This window comes from Microcaecilia unicolor, unplaced genomic scaffold, assembly GCF_901765095.1.
Source record: "Microcaecilia unicolor unplaced genomic scaffold, aMicUni1.1, whole genome shotgun sequence".
NCBI classification, from domain to species: Eukaryota; Metazoa; Chordata; class Amphibia; order Gymnophiona; family Siphonopidae; genus Microcaecilia; species Microcaecilia unicolor.
In genome coordinates, this window is record NW_021963690.1 from 598924 (window position 1) to 619935 (window position 21012).

General features: G+C 44.8%; 1 protein-coding gene across 1 annotated transcript in view; it reads left to right on the forward strand.

Annotated features, from left to right (window-relative positions):
- The window catches only part of LOC115459576 (alpha-1,3-mannosyl-glycoprotein 4-beta-N-acetylglucosaminyltransferase B-like), a 317839-nt gene that overhangs the window by 289633 nt on the left and 7194 nt on the right, over window positions 1-21012 (forward strand). Inside the window, exon 14 of the mRNA XM_030189387.1 lies at window positions 17463-17575. Coding sequence (XP_030045247.1) covers window positions 17463-17575 — 113 coding nt within the window. The remainder of the gene's footprint in view (window positions 1-17462; window positions 17576-21012) is intronic.

Consider the following 21012-nt stretch of genomic DNA (forward strand, 5'->3'; position numbering starts at 1 on the left):
TTTCACAATCCTCCTGCAATTTAACGACTTTGAATAACTTTGTGTCATCAGCAAATTTAATTACCTCACTAGTTACTCCCATCTCTAGGTCATTTATAAATATGTTAAAAAGCAGTGGTCCCAGCACAGACCCCTGGGGAACCCCACTAACTTCCCTTCTCCATTGAGAATACTGACCATTTAACCCTACTCTCTGTTTTCTATCTTTTAACCAGTTTTTAATCCACAATAGAACATTACCTCTAATCCTATGACTCTCCAATTTCCTTTGGAGTCTTTCATGAGGTACTCTGTCAAACGCCTTCTGAAAATCCAGATACACAATATCAACCGGCTCACCTTTATCCACATGTTTGTTCACTCCTTCAAAGAAATGTAGTAGATTGGTGAGGCAAGATTTTCCTTCACTAAATCCATGTTGACTTTGTCTCATTAATCCATGCTTTTGAATATGCTCTGTAATTTTGTTCTTAATAATATTCTCTACCATTTTGCCCGGCACTGACGTCAGACTCACCGGTCTATAATTCCCCGGATCTCCTCCGGAAACATTTTTAAAAATCGGCGTTACATTGGCCACCCTCCAATCTTCCGGTACCATGCTCAATTTTAAGGATAAATTACATATTACTAACAGTAGCTCAGCAAGCTCATTTTTTAGTTCTATCAGTACTCTGGGATGAATACCATCCGGTCCAGGAGATTTGCTACTCTTCAGTTTGTAGAACTGCCCCATTACATCCTCCAGGTTTCCAGAGAATTCATTGTTTCTCCGACTCGTCAGTTTAAAATACCATTTCCGGCACTGGTATCCCACCCAAATCTTCCCCGGTGAAGACTGAAGCAAAGAATTAATTTAATCTCTCCGCTACGGCTTTATCTTCCCTGATCGTCCCTTTTACTCCTTGGTCATCTAGCGGTCCAACCGATTCTTTTGCCGGCTTCCTGGTTTTAATATACCTAAATAAAATTTTACTATGTGTTTTTGCCTCCAACGCAATCTTTTTTTCGAAGTCCCTCTTAGCCTTCCTTATCAGTGCTTTGCATTTGACTTGACATTCCTTATGCTGTTTATTATTTTCAGTCGGTTCCTTCTTCCATTTTCTGAAGGATTTTCTTTTAGCTCTAATAGCTTCCTTCACCTCACTTTTTATCTACGCCAGCTGTTGTTTGGTCTTCCGTCCTCCTTTTTTTTAATACATGGAATATATTTGGCCTGGGCTTCCAGGATGGTGTTTTTGAACAGCATCCATACCTGATGTAAATTTTTGACCCTTGCAGCCGCTCCTCTAAGTTTTTTGGGGTTTTTCACCGTCCTTCTCATTTTATCATATAGTCTCCTTTTTTATAGTTAAACACTAACATATTTGATTTCCTTTGTATATTTACTTCAAAGCTAATATCAAATCCGATCATATTATGATCACTGTTATCAAGAGTCCCCAGCATCATTACCTCCTGCACCAGATCATGCGCTCCACTAAGGACTAGGTCTAGAATTTTTTCTTTCGTCTGCTCTTGTACCAGCTGCTCCATAAAGCTGTCCTTGATTTCATCAAGGAATTTTACCTCCCTAGCTTGCCCTGATGTTACATTTACCCAGTCAATATTGGAGTAATTGAAATCAACACCAAACTCAAAAATTCTACACTCTATCAGCGTCTGAAGGGTGATAATAAATATATAAACATGTAAGATGGTGGAGAAAAAAGACCTCAGTGAGAACCGGACACACCTCTATTCAAAGGATATACCTTAAATACAGTGGGGACCTTTTTAATCATCAGTCTCAAAAAAACTCCACATACTTCTCTTTCATGTTGTCATAAAACATAACACCCTATCAAAACACTGTAGGAAAAGGCCAAAAAACAATTTCCGGCACACAGCCGTTACTTAGCTTGGATGGTGAAATCAACTTAATTTTCTTCTTTTTAAGCAATATCATGCAAAGTCCGTTCCTGCAATCTTCCACTTCCCGACAGGGTGGCCCTATTTCGCCAAGCAAATGGCTGCTTCAGGGGAAAACAATAAATAACTTTTCAAAAACACTTCCAAGTCTCGACCCACGCCTTCACAGCAAATTTCAATATCTCTTCAGACTCACCGGTCTATAATTCAACGGATCTCCTCCGGAACTTTTTAAAAAAATCGGCGTTACATTGGGGTTGCTGGATGCGCTACCTCTCCAGCAGCCAAGGAACAGAAAAAAACTGCCAGAGAAATGTCCCCTTCTCAGAAATGTGTGCATAATGTGTAACACTGAGATTTCCATTAAGGATGCAGTAAGACATAATACTGATACACCCTAAAGGTTTTATTTTAGTTTTTATAATAATTTTAGAACTAAAGTCTGTAGCAAAAACTTTATTTTTTTTTAAAAGGAATAACTATGTTAGAGAAATAAGTCAAAAGGAAAGTTACTCAGGGGGTCTTTTACTAAAGGTTAACTTGAGTTATCTGCAGCAGGGCCCATTGGAATAAAATGGGCCCTTCTGTAGATAACTCAAGCTAATCTTTAGTAAAAGACCCCCTTAGTGTCTCACTTCCATTCCACATCAGTGATGGGAGCAGAAAAGCAGCAAAAAGGAGAATCTTAAAATAAGACATCTAAACATAGGCACCAGTTCTGTAGGTGTCTCTCCTATACTCTCTTGGCTTGAGAGGTGAAAGCTTCATGATATAGAGCTGCAGGGGAGGGCAGGAAGAAAGGCTGGTGTCTCCTAGGTTACTGCTTTCACTAGCCCCTGCAGCTTAGTGGCTGGCTAAGGATCTCTAACCAGTGGGCTTAATATGGGGAGCAGAGAACAGCAGGCTGTAGACCAGACAGCCTCCCTGCTTTTGGTTAACCATGGATGGGAGGGGGCTGTGAAGTGTTGAGAAGGGTACTGGGGAAAGAATGAGATGTTGAGAAAGACAAGGGAATGGAAGGAATATCTGAGAGAGCAATAGAGAATGTATGAGGTGAGTGAAGACCTCCCATAGGCAGAATAGCAAAAGTATAAGAAACTTAGAAATAAAGGGTTGATGCCCTGATGATCAGAGCAAATGCCAATAGTGCCATACTAGTGCCCATGTTTGCTCCCACCTGATGATCAGAGCTGGTGAGCGCATGTAACAACACGCTCGCTAGCTCTGAATGCAATGAGCATACAAACGCATGCTAAACACGGCATTACCTATTTCTCTCCAGTGCTCAGTGGGCAGCACATCAACCATTGGCGCTTCTCCTGCATCAAACCCTGGCGTTAGGGTTTGTGGAGCATTAGGGAAACCCTGTCCAGCATGCATTTGCATGCCCTGACCCCCCCCCCAATAGGAATCAAGGCCCTGGTGCCTAGTGTTCCCCCCAAGCTCCAACCCCCCCCCCCCCCCCCCCCGGGACAGCAACACATTCTGACACAACCCCCGACACAAGGGCCCCAGAAGCTGGTCTGTATATGGTAGAGAAGCCACACCCAGCACATTCCAGGATGCACAGGATAGGGCACTGCCATTTTGAAGGCGTCACTGGATGAGTAGCACACTCCCTTGGCCATTGGAGAGGTACAGGGGGAGGGCTCCACTAGGTCACCAGGGAGCATTGGGGTTGGGGTGGCAGCCCACTTGGGCCACCAGGGATTCTTTTTTGGGTGTTGAGGAGTTAGGGGAGCTGGAGATCCAGCATACCTTCAGCCCCATGGGCCCTCGTGCCAGGGGGGGAGGTTCACTGGACCTCCTCCCCCCCCCCCCCCGATATCGCTGTCCAGGGGGAGGGGGGGGGGGGTTGGGTAGGGTTACCATATGGCTCCAGAAAAAGGAGGACAGGTTGAGCCAGTCTGGGTTTTACTTCCATTGCTTTCAATGGAAGCAAAACAGGGACTAGATCAATGTGTCCTCCTTTTTCTGGAGCCATATGGTAACCCTGGGGTTGGGTCTCTGGGGGGCAGTAGGCCACCAAGGTCTTGATTGCTTTTTTTTTGGGGGGGGGGGGGGGGGCTGGAGATCCACTGGACCTCCAGCCCCTGTGTTGCTGTCTGTGTGTGTGTGTGTGTGGGGGGGGGGGGGGGGGGGTTGGGGTGGTGGCAGGTGGAGCTCTGGGGTTCCCACAGACCTGCATCTCGTTTGACAGATCCAGGTTTTTGACAGCCCGAATCTGTCAGACAAGTGCGGGAGGATTGTGCCTGAGCCAGGCACAATCCTCCTACACATTTCCCCTATGATCAGAGCTAATAGCGTGCCTATATTTGTATGCTATTAGCTCTGATCATGGGGCGGTATAACCATGTGCTCTTCCATTGCTATTTTTAGAGCACTGTTTAGAACAGAGCAGGGCTTCTGATCTGGCTGTGAGAGAGAGAAAGAGAGAGAGAGCACAGGCTAGCTATTTTCAATTAGAAATAGATTTAAACATTATCAATTGAAAGTCAGTTTATTCATTTGGAAGGCTGGCCAACAGAAATATAGTATACATATGTCTTCAAACAGTGCATCAGACTGTATGCATATTAATATGTTTTACAAACAAATCAACATTTGTGAATTTTTAATTTAAACAGGCTACTCTCATCAGATTTTCTCGTCAAAACACATTCTTTACCACATATATCACTTATTTCCCACATATTGTGGAGACCTTGAGTAAGGTTAACTCCCTGTAGAGCAGAGTTTCTCATCTCAGTCCTTAGGACACACCCAGCCAATCAGGTTTTTAGGACAGAATGAATATGCATGAGATTTGCATAGAATGGAGGTAGATTATGTAAATTTATCATATATATTCAGTGTGAATATCCTGAAAACCTCACTGGCTAGTTGTGTTCTGAGGACGCAGCTGAAAACTCCTGCTCTAGACAAGAGGCCATTTTTCTAATACTTCTGGCTGTCAAATTACTCCTTGATTTCCTTAGTGCAGTGCTTCCCAAACTGTGCGCTGCGGCACCCTGGTGCACCACAGCAAATACTGAACCTCCCTCCCACCCGAACTGCTACTGAAGACAGCAGTAGCAGAAAATCAAATGCAAAAAAAAAAAGCAAGCGTAGAGCTGTAGCAGCATTCAAGCTTGTGCTGTCAGTTCTGCTGGTCCTCTGCCCCAGAAACTGGAAGTTGACGTCAGCAGGGGGCAGAGGACCAGCAGAGCCGTCAGCGCATGCCTGAAGGCTGCTACAGCCCTGTTCCTTTTTTTTTTTTTGTCGCAGCCACTGGGGGACAGGGAGCAGGAGGGTGTACAGGACTCGCAGAGGTGACTTCTAAGGTGGCTTAGTCTTGCTTTGAAAATACATCTCAATGTGTGCCTAATGAAACAGGAAACCGGATGAAGTCATAGTAACATAATAGATGATGGCAGAAAAAGACCTGCACGGTCCGTCCAGTCTGCCCAACAAGATAAACTCATATGTGCTACTTTTTACTTACCTTGATTTGTACCTGTCCTTTTCAGGGCACAGACAGTATAAGTCTGCCCAGCACTATCCCCACCTCCCAACCACCAGCCCCGCCTCCCACCACCGGTTCTGGCACAGACCGTATAAGTCTGCCCAGCACTATCCCCGCCTCCCAACCACCAGTCCTGCCTCCCACCACCGGCTCTGGCACAGACCATATAAGTCTGCCCAGCACCATCCCCACCTCCCAACCACCAGTCCCGCCTCCCACCACCGGCTCTGGCATAGACCGTATAAGTCTGCCCAGCACCATCCCCGCCTCCCGCCACCAGCTGTGCCACCCAATCTCGGCTAAGCTCCTTAGGATCCATTCCTTCTGAACAGGATTCCTTTATGTTTATCCCACGCATGTTTGAATTCCGTTACCGTTTTCATTCCACCACCTCCCGCTGGAGGGCATTCGAAGCATCCACTACACTCTCTGTGAAAAAATACTTCCTGACATTTTTCTTGAGTCTGACCCCTTCAATCTCATTTCACGTCCTCTCGTACTACCGCCTTCACATCTCCGGAAAAGGTTCGTTTGCGGATTAATACCTTTCAAATATTTGAACGTCTGTATCATATCACCCCGGTTTCTCCTTTCCTCCAGAGTATACAAGTTCAGGTCAGCAAGTCTCTCCTCATACGTCTTGTAACGCAAATCCCATACCATTCTCGTAGCTTTTCTTTGCACCGCTTCAATTTTTTTTACATTCTTAGCAAGATATGGCCTCCAAAACTGAACACAATACTCTAGGTGGGGCCTCACCAACGATTTATACAGGGGCATCAACACCCCCTTTCTTCTGCTGGTCACACCTCTCTCTCTATACAGCCTAACAACCTTCTAGCTATGGCCACCGCCTTGTCACACTGTTTCGTCGCCTTCAAATCCTCAGATACTATCACCCCAAGATCCCTCTCCCCATCCGTACTTATCAGACTCTCCCCGCCTAACACATACGTCTCCCGTGGATTTCTACTTCCTAAGTGCATCACTTTGCATTTCTTCGCATTGAATTTTAATTGCCAAACCTTAGACCATTCTTCTAGCTTCTGTAGGTCCTTTTCCATGTTTTCCACTCCCTCCGGGGTGTCCACTCTGTTACAGATCTTAGTATCATCCGCAAATAGGCAAACTTTACTTTCTAACCCTTCGGCAATGTCACTCTCAAATATATTGAACAGTATCAGCCCCAGCACCGATCCTTGAGGCACTCCACTACTCACCTTTCCCTCCGAGCAAATTCCATTCACCACCACCCTCTGGCATCTGTCCGTCAACCAGTTCCTAATCCAGTTCACCACTTCGGGTCCTATCTTCAGCCCATCCAGTTTATTTAAGAGCCTCCTGTGGGGAACCATGTCAAAAGCTTTGCTGAAATCTAAGTGGATTACGTCCATAGCTCATCCCTGATTCAATTCTCCTGTCACCCAATCAAAGAATTCAATGAGATTCGTTTGGCACAATTTCCCTTTGGTAAAACCATGTTGTCTCGGATCTTGCAACTTATTGGCTTCCAGAAAATTCACTATCCTTTCCTTCAGCATCGCTTCCGTTACTTTTCCAATAACCGAAGTGAGGCTTACCAGCCTGTAGTTTCCAGCTTCTTCCCTATCACCACTTTTGTGAAGAGGGACCACATCCGCTGTTCTCCAATCCCTCAGAACCTCTCCTGTCTGCAAGGATATATTAAACAAATCTTTACGAGGACCCGCCAGAACCTCTCTGAGCTCCCTCAATATCCTGGGGTGGATCCCATCTGGTCCCATGTCTTTGTCCACCTTTAGCTTTTCAAGTTGTTCATACACACTCTCTTCCATGAACGGTGCTCTATCCACTTCAATCTCATTTGTACTTTTTCCAGTCCATCGCGGTCCTTCTCCAGGATTTTCTTCTGTGAAAACAGAACAGAAGTATCTTTAGCAAATTTGCTTTTTCTTCATCATTATCCACATAGCGGTTCGCAGTATCTTTTAGTCTCACAATTCCCTTTTTAGTCATTCTCCTTTCACTAATATACCTGAAGAAATTTTTGCCACCCCTTCTTACATTTCTAGCCATTTGTTCTTCCGCTTGCGCTTTCGCCAGACATATCTCTCTCTTGGCTTCTTTCAGTTTCATTCGGTATTCCTCCTTGTGTTCCTTTTCTTGAGTTTTTTTGTATTTCTGGAACACCAACTCTTTAGCCTTTATTTTCTCAGCCACTTGCTTGGAGAACCATATCGGTTTCCTTTTTCTCTTGCTTTTATTTACTTTCCTTACATAAAGGTTCGTGGCCCTATTTATAGCTTCTTTCAGCCTAGACCACTGTCCTTCCACTTCTCGTATTTCCTCCCATCCCATCAGCGCCTTCCTCAGGTATTCCCCCATTTTACTAAAGTCAGCACGCTTGAAGTCCAGGACTTTGAGTTTTGAGTGGCTGCTCTCCACTTTAGCTGTTATATCAAACCAAACTGTTTGATGGTCACCTGCTGCCCAGGTGGGCTCCCACTCGGATATTTGACACGCTATCCCCATTTGTGAGCACCAGATCCAGCGTCCCTCCCCAGTGGGTTCCGTCACCATTTTTCAGAGCAAAACACTTTGGAAAGCATCCACGATCTCTCTAATTCTTTCCGATTCCGCAGATGGAACCTTCCAATCTACATCCGGCAGATTGAAATCTCCCAGCAACAGCACCTCTCTCTTGTTTCCCAACCTTTGAATATCTGCGATCAGGTCTTTATCTAATTCCTCCAATTGTGTCGGAGGTCTGTAGACAACACCCACGTGTACAGAGGTTCTATCATCTCTTTTTAAGGTGATCCATATCGCTTCTTCCTTTCCCCAGGTCCCTGTCATTTCGGTCGCAGTGATATCATTTCTCACATATAGAGCTACTCCTCCACCTTTACGACCCTCTTTATCCTTCCTAAATAGATTATAGCCTGGTATGTTTGCATCCCATTCATGGGAACCATTAAGCCACGTCTCCATGATTGCAACAACATCTAAGTCTGCCGCCAACATCAGGGCTTGAAAAAATGCAGACCTATGAGCTGCTGCCTTCGAGTTGTCATTCTTTATTGTTGGTAGCATTTTTTATTTAATCTCACTTATATTTTTAAACATGCAGCTTGTGCAGCATACAGATGTACAAAGAGGAAGTATAATAATGGAATAAATTTTCATAGGTAGAATAGTAATTTGTTATAAATTGTAATCGTAGAGGGGCATTATCTCCGAGAACGGGTCCGTGAAGGGGCGGACCGAACCGTATTTTTGAAAAAAATAGACGTCCATGTTTTATTCGACAATTTGTAAGCTGGGCGTTTGTTTTTCAGCGATAATGGAAAATGAAAGCGCCCAGCTCAAAAATGAATAAATCCAAGGCATTTGTTCATGGGAGGGGCCAGGATTCGTAGTGCACTGGTCCCCCTCACATGCCAGGACACCAACCGGGCACCCTAGGGGGCACTTTTACAAAAATAAACAAAAAAAAAAAAGGTAAAAGAGCTCCCAGGTGCATAGCACCCTTCCCTTGTGTGTTGAGCCCCCCAAATCCCCCTCAAAACCCACTGCCCACAAGTCTACACCATTACTATAGCCCTAAGGGGTGAAGGGGGGCACCTACATGCGGGTACAGTGGGTTTGGGGGGGGGGGGGGGTTGGACGACTAAGCATTAAGCAGCACAATTGTAACAGGTAGGGGGGGTGGGCCTGGGTCCACCTGCCTGAAGTCCACTGCACCCCCTAACAACTGCTCCATGGACCTGCATACTGCTGCCAGGGAGGTGGGTATGACATTTGAGGGTGAAAATAAAAAGTTGTGAAACATCATTTTTTTGTGGTGGGAGGGGGTTAGTGACCACTGGGGGAGTCAGGGGAGGTCATCCCCGATTCCATCTGGGGGTAATCTGGTCATTTAGGGCACTTTTTGGGGCCTTATTCGTGAAAAAACAGGGTCCAGGAAAAGTGCCCTAAATTCTAGCTACAAACGCATACTTTTTTTCCATTATCGGCGAAAGGCGCCCATCTCTGTTCGGGTGATAACCATGCCCCAGTCCCGCCTTCACCACCACGCCTCCGACACGCCCCCGTCAACTTTGTACGCTTCCGCGATGGAGTGCAGTTGAAAACGTCCAAGTTCGGCTTTCGATTATACCGCGTTATTCATTTTTGTGAGATAAGTGGCCTAGTGGTTAGGGTGGTGGACTTTGGTCCTGGGGAACTGAGGAACTGAGTTCGATTCCCGTCACAGGCAGCTCCTTGACTATGGGCAAGTCACTTAACCCTCCATTGCCCGCCGCATCGAGCCTGCCATGAGTGGGAAAGCGCGGGGTACAAATGTAACAAAAAAAAAAAATCCCCGATTTAGGTCGGAACTTGGGCGTTTTTCTCGTTCGATTATAAGCAGGATAGTAACATAGTAGATGACGGCAGAAAAAGACCTGCACGGTCCATCTAGTCTGCCCAACAAGATAAACTCATATGTGCTACTTCTTGTGTATACCTTACCTTGATTTGTATCTGCCATTTTCAGGACACAGACCGTAGACGTCTTGCCCAGAACTAGCCCCATTTTCAGGACACAAACCGTAGAAGTTTTGCCCAGAACTAGCCCCACCACCCAAACACCAGCCACGCCTCCCAATCTCGGCTAAGCTTCTGAGGATCCATTCCTTCTGCACAGGATTCCTTTATGTTTATCCCACACATGCTTGAATTCCGCTACCGTTTTCATCTCCACCACCTCCCGCGGGAGGGCGTTCCAAGTATCTACCACTCTCTCCGTGAAAAAATACTTTCTGACATTTTTCTTGAGTCTGCCCCCCTTCACTCTCATATCATGTCCTCTCGTTCTACCGAGGGGCTGGTTATAGGGAAACCCTGGCACTGTTATATTTGTGCAGAGAAAAAGATGAAGACCTGTGTGGCTGAGGGAGGGGAGACCAGTGTGGTCGGCGGGGGGGGGGGGGGGGGGGGGGGGGGGAGAGCATGAAAACTTGCTCGGACACGAAGGGTGCCATGAACTGAAAATGTTTGGGAACCACTGACTTAGCGTCAGCAGCAGATGAATCCAGATACATGTGGGTTGTGACCATCAGGTGGAGGTATGGAGCACTGAATTGAACTCTGTCTTATTGGATGGGTTGCTTCTGGGACATTCAGTATTCTCTATCTCCAGCAGGCGGATGGACGGTTTTCTCCCAACTCCCGGGTTCGTCTGACTGCAGCTCCTGTTCTGGTTATCTGGTTCAGTGTAGCTTGGGGGTGCTTGGCTGAGCAGCGCCAGCTTTAGGGGTACACCTGGTGACACCAGGTCCCTCCCTCGCCCCAGTCTCCTCTCTAGCCATTTGCCTCTTTCTCCGTCCACACTGCTTCTGCCTCCACCCCCCCCCCCCCCCCCCCCAATGAGATAGAGGATTTCTTTCTGTCTGATGGGCAATTGCACTTTTGCTGCTGGTGGACTTTCTTTGGGAGACTTGGCTATAACTTAACCTAGAAACAGCACTGTCTTCCTTGGACATCATTTCACTGTTAAGGGTGAGTGTACCTTTAATTTCGCTGCTGTGTTGGGCTCCCTTCACATCTGCAGTGAGGATGGCAGCCAGGTTGGTTAAGCACTGCTCCTGCTGTGGGAGGTGGAGAGCAGTGTTGGGAGCATATCAGGGAGGCTGTTTGGGCCCTGAGCCCTCGAATGCGGTGGCGCTTGATTTTGGCATGATGGATTCCAGCACTCAGAACACATGTTCTCTTTCCCCTCAGGCTGGCCATTTTGAATCTTCGTGGTTTTGATACCACAGTGTTGGGGGTGTTCAAACAGTAGAGGCAGGGTGCTCAGCAGCTTTGGAGGATGAGTGTGGTGTGCCCCTGAGGGCTCCAGTAGGGGGGAGGCGGATGTTCCATTCTCTCCCAAGTTTGTTTTGCTCTTACATAGAGCTTATTTGTTAAAAAGGGTGCAGCCAGGATCTGAAGATGCACTGGGATTTTCTGGACCCTCTTTCGGGCCTCAGCCTGTGCACCCGGGTTTTGGGAGCAAAAGGCAGTGCTTGTGCTCAGGGTCAGATTTGGGTTCTGTTTCTCTTTCTCCTTGGATGATCCCACGGCAGTCAGGGTGTTCCATAAGAAGGAGCTGCTGGCCTTGATTTCTAAAACCTTGCAAGCATTAGATACTTCAGCCCCAGAGGGGCCTGCTTCGGCAGCTTCTAATCCAAAGAAGGCTAGCAGCCAGAGGCCACCAAAGGCCTTCCCAGTGCATGAAACTATGCAAGAGCTAATTTCAACTCAGTGAGCTATTCTGGAGGCTAGCCTCCGGGTCCGGCCGAGGTGATGTCCCATCTCTGTCAGGAAAAGTTAGACTGTTTGGCGTTGTCTAAGGTAGATTCCTTGGTAGGGATGATCATGAAGAAGACTATGTTGCCAGTTGAGGGGAGTGTGGTGCTTAAGGATGTCCAGGACTACAAGCTGGAAGTCCGCCTTGGAGATTTCCTTTGAGATCTAGCCCCTTGCCCAACGGACAGCTGTGTGCAGCTCTTATGTGTCCCCGACTTGTTTGTCCTGGGTGCAGCAGGCTGCGGATGCCTTACTGGAGCTCGGAGTTTCTGCAAGGGGAAACCGGTCTTGCCTATTTGGCGGATGCCTTATATGACCTGGTTTGGTCATCAGCTAAACAAATGTCCCCCTGGCAGTAGCGGCGCGCCGATTGTTGCAGTTGTTGCCACTGGGCAGCAGATGTGGCTTCCAAGCAGCAGTTAAGTTAAGCTGCCGTTTAGGGGCAAGCTTCTCTTTGGAGATGACTTGGAAAAGCTGGTTAAGGATTTAGGGGACTCCCAAGTGTCACGCCTGCAGGAGGACAAGTCCCATTCTTCCTGGATGCCTGTTCAGTCTAAGCTTCGCTTTTGAGACTAGTACTAGGGCCTCTGAGCTTTGCCCAGAGGCCCCAGTCCTAGTTGAAGCATTCTTTTCATCCAGACAAGCATTCCAGGGGTCAGTCTAGCAGAACCCCCTCTGTCCCTTGCACTTCACAATGATGGTGTCTTGGCCCACTTGTTCCCCACCATATGGGGGTGGCTGTCCCTCTTTTATGAGGAGTAGGCCAAAATCACTACAGACCAGTGGGTCTTGGAGTTTATTCAAGATGGGTACAAATTGTTTTCCTCTCCAGTCACAGATTTGTTTCTTGGCCTCCCCATACGCCATTGTCTGCAAGTGAACAGCGGTGCGAGTCACACTTATACGGCTTCTCCAGTTGGGAGCAATTATTCCCATCCCCCCTCTAGGAGTGGGGATTAGGCTGCTATTCCATCTATTTCATGGTTCCCAAGAAGGAGGAATCCTCACGACAGGTGCTAGATCTCAAGGGGGTCAACCTCTGTCTCAGTGTCCAGCATTTTCGCATGGAGACCGTGAGGCTGGTGATTGTAGCGGTTCAGCCAGGGAATTTCTCACGGATCTGGATATGAACGAAGCCTATTTGCATATTTCCTAGATGATTAGCTCATCAAAGCATCATCCCCTCAGAAGAGTGTGCGGGTGACAGCCAGAGTTATGGGGCTTTGCAGTCCCTGAGACGGGTCATCAACTTGGCCAAGAGTCATCTCATCCCCACTCAAATGCTGGAGTGTGTTTCAGTACTGCGCAGGCCAAAGTGTTTTTGCCCAGCTTGCAGATTGCTCATTTGATGCAGTCCCCATCACCCAGGATCTGGAACTATGTGCAAGTGCTGTTGTCAATGGCAGTAATGCTGGAGGTGATGCCATGGGCGCAGGCTCACATGAGACCCCTTCAGGCTAAGAAGTGTTGTTTCTTTCTCTATAGTATCACCAAAATTCGCCCTTTCCTTTCTGAGCACACTACCAGAACCCTCATCCACACACTTATCACCTCTCGCTTAGACTATTGCAACTTGCTTCTCACAGGTCTCCCACTTAGCCATCTCTCTCTTCTTCAATCTGTTCAAAATTCTGCTGCACGACTAATATTCCTCCAGTGTCGTTGTGCTCATATTATCCCTCTTCTCAAGTCACTTCACTGGCTTCCTATCCATTTCCGCATACAGTTCAAACTCCTCTTATTGACTTATAAGTGCATTCACTCTGCGGCTCCTCAATACCTCTCCACTCTCCCTACACTCCTCCCCAGAAACTCCGTTCACTGGGTAAATCTCTCTTATCTGCACCCTTCTCCACCGCTAACTCCAGACTCCGTTCTTTTTATCTTGCTGCACCATATGCCTGGAATAGACTTCCTGAGTCGGTACGTCAAGCTCCCATCTCTGGCCTTCTTCAAATCTAAGCTAAAAGCCCACCTTTTTGATGCTGCTTTTAACTCCTAACCCTTATTCACTTGTTCAGAACCCTTATTTTATCATCCTCACTTTAATATTCCCTTATCTCTTGTTTGTCCTAATTAGATTGTAAGCTCTGTCGAGCAGGGACTGTCTCTTCATGTTCAAGTGTATAGCGCTGCATACGTCTAGTAGCGCTATAGAAATGATAAGTAGTAGTAGTAGTCTTTTGAGTCCTTTTGTGCTGCAAAGGCATGGTCTCTGTTTCAGGCATCCCTGTCGCACATTTTGCAGGAGGGTTTCGCGGTCAGCTTTCTGCAGGTGCAGGTGGCGGCTCTCACCTGTTATCACAGCCAGATTTCTAATTCTTCTTTGTCTGCTCATCCAGACATTGTCCAGTTTCTTAAGGGAGGAACCTGTTTGTGCCCTCCAGTGGTCCACATGGAATCTTGGTGCGAGATTTGTTGCAGGGGGCCCCCTTCAAGCCTTTGCGGAAAGCCATGCTTAAGGATCTTACTCTTAAAGCAGTGTTCTTGGGTCGCTGTCTCAGCACAGCGGGTTTCGGAGCTCCAGGCTCACTCTCGCAGGGAGCCTTTTCTCTGTTTTTTTGAGGCAGGGGTCACAGTGCATACTGTGCCATCCTTTCTTCCTAAGGTGGTCTTGGCTTTTCATCTGAATCAGTCTTTGTTTCTTCTATCATCTCAGAGAGACGCGTATCTGAAAGACTTCCCCGTTTGCACTTGCTGGATGTGCGGTGCAGTCTCATGCAGTGTTTGGCTACAACTAATAATTTCCGTCATTCAGATCACCTTTTTGTGCTTTTTTGGGGGGCCATGTAAGGGTGACGTAGCTTCCAAGGCGACTGTTGCCATCTGTGTTAAGACGGCTATCTCCTCTGCTTATGTCCTGGCGGGGTCATGCTGCTGGTGGACCTTCACATGCATTCTACGCGGAGGCTTCGACGTCCTGAGTGGAATCTCGGCTGTTGCTCGTGAAGAGATCTATAGAGCGGCAACTTTGGCTTCTGTGTATACTGTCTTCAAACATTATTGGGTGGATGTTGCAGCTCATACGGAGGCAGTGTTTGGGGCCTCCGTGCTGGCTGTGGGGGTTTCGGCTCCCCACCCTATTAGGTACTGTTTTGCTATATTGCACATGTCTCTGGATTCATCTGCTGCTGACACTAAAGAATGAAAAATTTTATCTTGCCTGATAATTTTCTGAGTTCCACCCTGAGCTGGTCGATGTGTCCCAGTCAGAGACTGGTGCCTACAATTTGTTTGGTTAGTTGAGCTGTTTTCATTTACTTGTTTACAGTCTGTCTACATGGATGTTTGGAGGGTCTGTGAGGAAGGAGATATGTTCTCCTATTTGTTCCTATGCTTTGTTAAGAGAAATACTGAATGTCCCAGGAGCAACTAATTCAGTATGATTGAGCACTGAATTGAACTCTATCTACACCTACTGGTTGATGGTCATAACCCACTTGTCTCTGGATTAATCTGCTGCAAATAAAGGAAAGAAATTATCGGGTAAGATAAAATTTTTCGTTATCTATTCACACTGGGTTTACATTCAAGTCTAAAATTGTGTCCACTTGACCAAAGCTTCTACAGAATTATAGGTCCAACATTTATGTTTTAATTGTCATATGCCACCTGCTGCTGCTTAAGTGAATATTCAGATACATTTAGGCTTCCCATACTGTCAGATACTTAATCCTCCTAGTGTAATAAGTAGATATACACCTCACTCCGAACCATGCAATCTTGAATGATTATCGACTCTTCCTCTCCCCCATTCTAGTTTAAAAGCTGCTCTATCTCCTTTTTAAATATTAGCACCAGCAGCCTAGTTAAGTGTCAATTAAGGTGGAGACTATCCTTCCAAAATAGGCTCCCCTTTCCCCAGAATGTTGCCCAGTTCCTGACAAATCTAAATCCCTCATCCCTGCACCTTTATCTGAACTACATATTGAGAGTTTGGAGCTCTGCCTGCTTCTTGGGTCCTGCACATGGAACGGAGAGTATTTCTGAAAATGCTACCCTAGAGGATCTTGATTTTAACTTCCTACCTAAGATCCTAAATTTGACTGTCAGATCCTCCATCCTACATTTTCCTATGTTGTTGGTGCACGCATGGACCAAGACAGCTGGCTCCTTCTCAGCTCTTATACAGTCAAAACAAAGGATGGTTTATCTTCTTTCGGGAGCAATAATTGTGGAGTCCCTCAATGCTTTCCACTGTCTTCGCTGCTTTTCAGTGTTTTTTTTTTTTTTTTTACAATCTTTAGACTTCTTGTTACATAACAAGAAATTCATTCACTATATTTATGCAGATGACATTTCAGTCTTAATAACATTTTACTCCATCTCTGTAATAGATGCTATTCTAATTCAACAATGCATATCATCATTAACAAATAATTGGATGTTTGATCATAAGTTAAAATTGAACACTGAGAAAACAAATTTTATCTGTTTTGACATGCATCCAGAGAATATTCCAAAATCTATCACTATTAACCAAGTTACCTTTAAATTGTCTACAGTCATTAAATTGTTAGGAGTGTTTATTGATAGTGCTTTAACCATGGAAAAATATGTCTTTTCGTTAACAAAGAAATGTTTTTTCCTGATGAAAAAATTGCGATGCATGCAAAGTTGTTTTGAAGAAGATCATTTTAGAAAACTGGTTCAGTCTCTTTTAGTTTCTCAATTGGAGTATTGTAATCTGGTATATTTAGGATGTAATAGAAGTTTGGTGAGGAGACTGCAAATGATACAGAATACAGCAGTTTGAATGATTTTCGGATTGTCCAAGTTTGATAGGATCACTGCCAGCTATTTATCATTACACTGGTTGCCTCTACTATGACTATTGAGGTTAGAATCTATTTCAAATTGGCGTGTTTTCTCTTTAAACGTCTACATGGGTTGGCACCAGACTATATCCACACTTTATGCTCATCTATGTTTTGAGAACAAGACGTACTGGTACTGTAGGTTATTCTTTTCCATCATCAAAAGGTAAAAAGAGATTACATCTCTTTGAATTAGGGTTGGCATTTCAAGCAGCAAGATTATGGACTATGATTTCACCTATATTTAAATCTTCTCAGTACTATATTCTTTTTAGGAAAAATTTGAAAACCCTTTTGTTTCAGAAATATATATCTCTTTCTAATTAATGATCTCGTTATTTTTTCTTAATTATTGAATTTATTATTATGCCCCTTCTTCTCAGTTAAATGAAACTAGCTTCTTGAAAAATTGTAACCCTCCTGCAAGGTAATAGCGGGATAGAAAACAGATTTACCATGACCATTTACCACTATAGAAAATCTTACCTAGGCAGCACAGTTCTGAATTCTGAAAGAAGATGACATCTCTCTGGGTAAGGACTTACAACCTGTTTGTACCTGAGGCAATGCCTAAGCAGTGGGATTTGAAACCTGGCCTTCCTAGTTTTCAGCAGAATAGAAAAGAAAGACCTCTGCAAGATGTGCAAAATAAAAAAGTGGGGGCAGCTGAGAATGGAAAGTGAGCCACAGGTGCAAATATGAAGACTTTATTTGGAATTAGGTTGTTTTTCTTATAGTTCTCAGCCTGCTGTTGTAATTATTTGAGTGTATGATTTGAGTTTTTTTTGCAAATTGGTGTGACAATGTTTAAAAGTGGTGTATCAAAAAAAGAAAGAAAGCACTTGGTTACTTTTCCACTTGCTACATATGGTACCATGTTTGTAAACCTACAGTGATTTGATTTTTTTTTTTGCCGCCAGGTATGTTTGTGAACGGAGTTGCAGAAGGGATAATTCCCCCCTCATTAGGAAAAATACTGGCTATTCGTTTGTCTATCCTTTCTGAATCCCAGGTGTGGGCATTGCTGAGTGAGGTAAGTATAAAAATCATGTGTTAAATATACTTGTGTTTGTGGGTTATATGAAGGTCTCACAGGGTTGGGGGGAGTTGGATAGGAGGGCTAGCTTTATTAAGAGGTGGGGAATTTATTACATTATAAAACTAAAACTTAAAATATTAGAGGTTTTAATAAGGGGCTGTTTGTGGAGTTTTTTTAAATGCCTCTTTGTACATTGTTCAGCCTGAATGTTTTGGGAACATTTGTGGTATGTTACTTTTTTTTTTACCAACTGCTTTACTACCTTGTATATGTGTAGTAGGGTTGTACCAAATATTTGTATTCGATTCTGCTCCAAATAGTACCCCAAATACATTATTCATTTCGGCTGACTAGTTATTTAAATTCGAACACAAATAATCCAGAGATCTACTGTGCTAAATCCTACTGAAATAAACACTTGATCTCTGATTTCACTTTGCTTCTTTTATCATTTGTTACGTGAAAGCTCAGTGCCATATTCGGTATTTGTATTCAGCCAAATAATATTTTTCAGTATTCATATTCAACTGAATAATAAAATATGCTATTTGGTACAGCTGTAATGTGTAGCTGACTTTTGTATTATCTTGTTGTACTTTTGTACTTTCCTAATTAAAGACCTCTTTAAATTTAAAATGAGTTATATATCATATCAACTTTCTTTGATTTTATTTTCTGCCTTTATCCACATTTAGTTCTTTCTTACTATCCAATCTTCCATCGTTTCTCCCCTTGCCCTCTCTCTCCATCCAGCATCTCTCTCCTTGCCCCTTTTCTCTCCATCAGTATTTCTCCTCTTGTCCCCTGTCTCCCCAACCAGTATTTCTCCCTTGTCCTCTCTCATCCAGTATTTCTTCCCTTGTCCTGACTCATCCAGTATTTCTCCCCTTCTCCATCCAGTATTTGTCCCCTCTCTCTCCCAATCCAGCATTTCTCTCCTTTCTCCTCTCTCCCCATCTAGCATTTCTCCCCTTGCCCCCAGTGTTCTGCAAGTGTATGTTTGTTAAGAACTGATAGAAACAGAGAAAAAAGTCAGATAAAGACCATATGGCTTATCTAGTCTGTTCATCCATGCTGTCTACTATCCCTTCTTCTCCCTTACAGATCCTATGTACTTGTCCTAGGCTTTCTTGAAATGAGATACAGTCTTCATCTCCACCACCTCTACTAGGAGGCTGTTCCACACATTGACCACCCTTTCTGTGAAAAAGTATTTCCTTAGGTGGGAGTCTGTCTCCTTTCACCTGCCCCCTCATTCCAGGGCTTTCTTTCAAGTGAAAGAGACTTGCCTCCTGTGCATTAATGCCCAGAGTTATTTAATTCTCTATCATATCTCCCCTCTCCTGTGTTTCTTATGCATATTGAGATCTTTAAGTCTGTCTCCATATGCTTTATGATGATCATTGGCCATTTTAGTAGCCACCCTCTGAACCAACTCCATCCTTTTTATATCTTGTTGAAGGTGCAGTCAGCAGAATTGTATACAATACTCCAAATGATTTCTTACCAGAGACTTGTACAGAGCCATTATTTCATCTCCTTTTTGCTGCTGGCCATCCCTCTCCCTATGTATCCAACATCTTTCTGACTTTTGTCATGCCCCCCCCCCTTTTTTAAACCTGTTTGATCACTTTAAATTCATCACATACAACTACACCCAAGTCCCACTCCTCTTTTGTGCACAGAAGTACTTCACCTCCTAAACTGCTCTGCTCCCTCAGCTAATTTAAAACGAATAGGAGAAAATAGGACTTCACTCATTGTTTAATTAAACTCTGGAATTAATTGCCAGAGAATGTGACAAAAGCATCTTAACAGGGTTTTAACAAGGTTTGGAGAAGTTCTTCAAAGAAAAGTCCATAAGCCTTTATTAAAATGGCCTCGGGGAAAATCAACTGCTTATTTCTGAGATAAGCGGCATAAAATCTGTTATGGGATCTTGCCAAGCACTTGTGACCTGGATTGGCCACTGTCAGAAACAGGATACCTGGCTTGATGGACATTCAGTCTTATGTTCTTATCCTGATGCAGATACATAATAGGAGTATGTTATGCATGAACTACCTGCTTTAGTTTTGGGGTGGGGAATCAGTTTTAAGAGAGTTGAGCAATTTTGAAATTATTTGGAAAAAGATATTTTGATGTATAGCAATGCTTTGGTTAGAATTAATTGATCATTTTACTATGTTGTACCGAGGGTTGCTTTAAGAGTATTTTAAAACTTTCACAATTATAGCAAAACCATTAATATAACAAGGAAAAAATGATCGTTATCTTGCTATTACAATGACTATGTTATGGATTCTGGGATGGTGAGCCCTTGGACTGCAGCCGGGGATGCAGCAGACAAGTCCTCTGAAATGGCCTGGGGCACACTGGACAAAGCAGAGGCAGAACATAAGCTGGATCCAGACAAAACAAGGAAGTGAAGGAAAGGGCAAGAACTGAACCCAGACAGGAACCCTGCAGGACACAGGACTACAACTGGGTTCAGACACAGCAAGACAAGGCACAAAACACAGCAAATAAAGCAGTGGAAACTAAATACAAGGCAGAAACAGAACTTGGCTGTAGCAGGAACCAGGAACGAAGCTTGGCTGTAGCAGGAACCAGGAACGAAGCTTGGCTGTAGCAGAAACCAGAAACGAAGCTTGGCTGCAGCAGGAACCAGGATTGAAAAGTAGAACACTCATATGGGCTTCAAGGCTGAACTGGAACCCACAAATAACAGTCCAAGTTCATGGGCCGCAAGGCCAAACTGGAACCCAAACAGAAAGAAAGGGGAAAGAAACAAAACGAGATCCCCCTAAGAAAATACTAACCAAGCAGTGCACTGCGCAAAACACAGCCACAACAAAAAGTCAAAAGACCCTACACACAGGCACAAACAGTAACCGAAGGGTAAAAGACAACCCCACACAAAGAAATAGCTCACACTGTGCCTGAAAGCACAGTCAGACGAAAGAGCAATCCTCACAGGTTCACATAGTAGAATCAACAAATTAAAGGTTAAAGGAAAATCACACAGAGAGGCAGCTTAGGGCTGTGCTAGAACCTACAACTAAACGGAAGAGCATCCCAAACAGATTCAAACAACAGATTCAGCAAGTAAAGGATTAAAGGGACACCACACAGAGAGGCAGCTCCTGACTGTGCTAGAAACCACAGCTAAACGGAAGATCAGCCCACTCAGACTCAAACAGAAACCACACAGAGAGGCAGCTCAGGGCTCTGCTAGAAGCCACAGTTAAACAGAAGTGCAGCCCACTCAAACAGAAACCAAACAGAGTGGTAGTTCAGGGGTGTGCTAGAAGCTGCAGCTAAACACAAGAGCAGCCCACTCAGACCCGTACAGAGAGGCAGCTCAGGGGTGTGCTAGAAGCCGCAGCTAAACACAAGAGCAGCCCACTAAGACGCAAACAACAGATTCA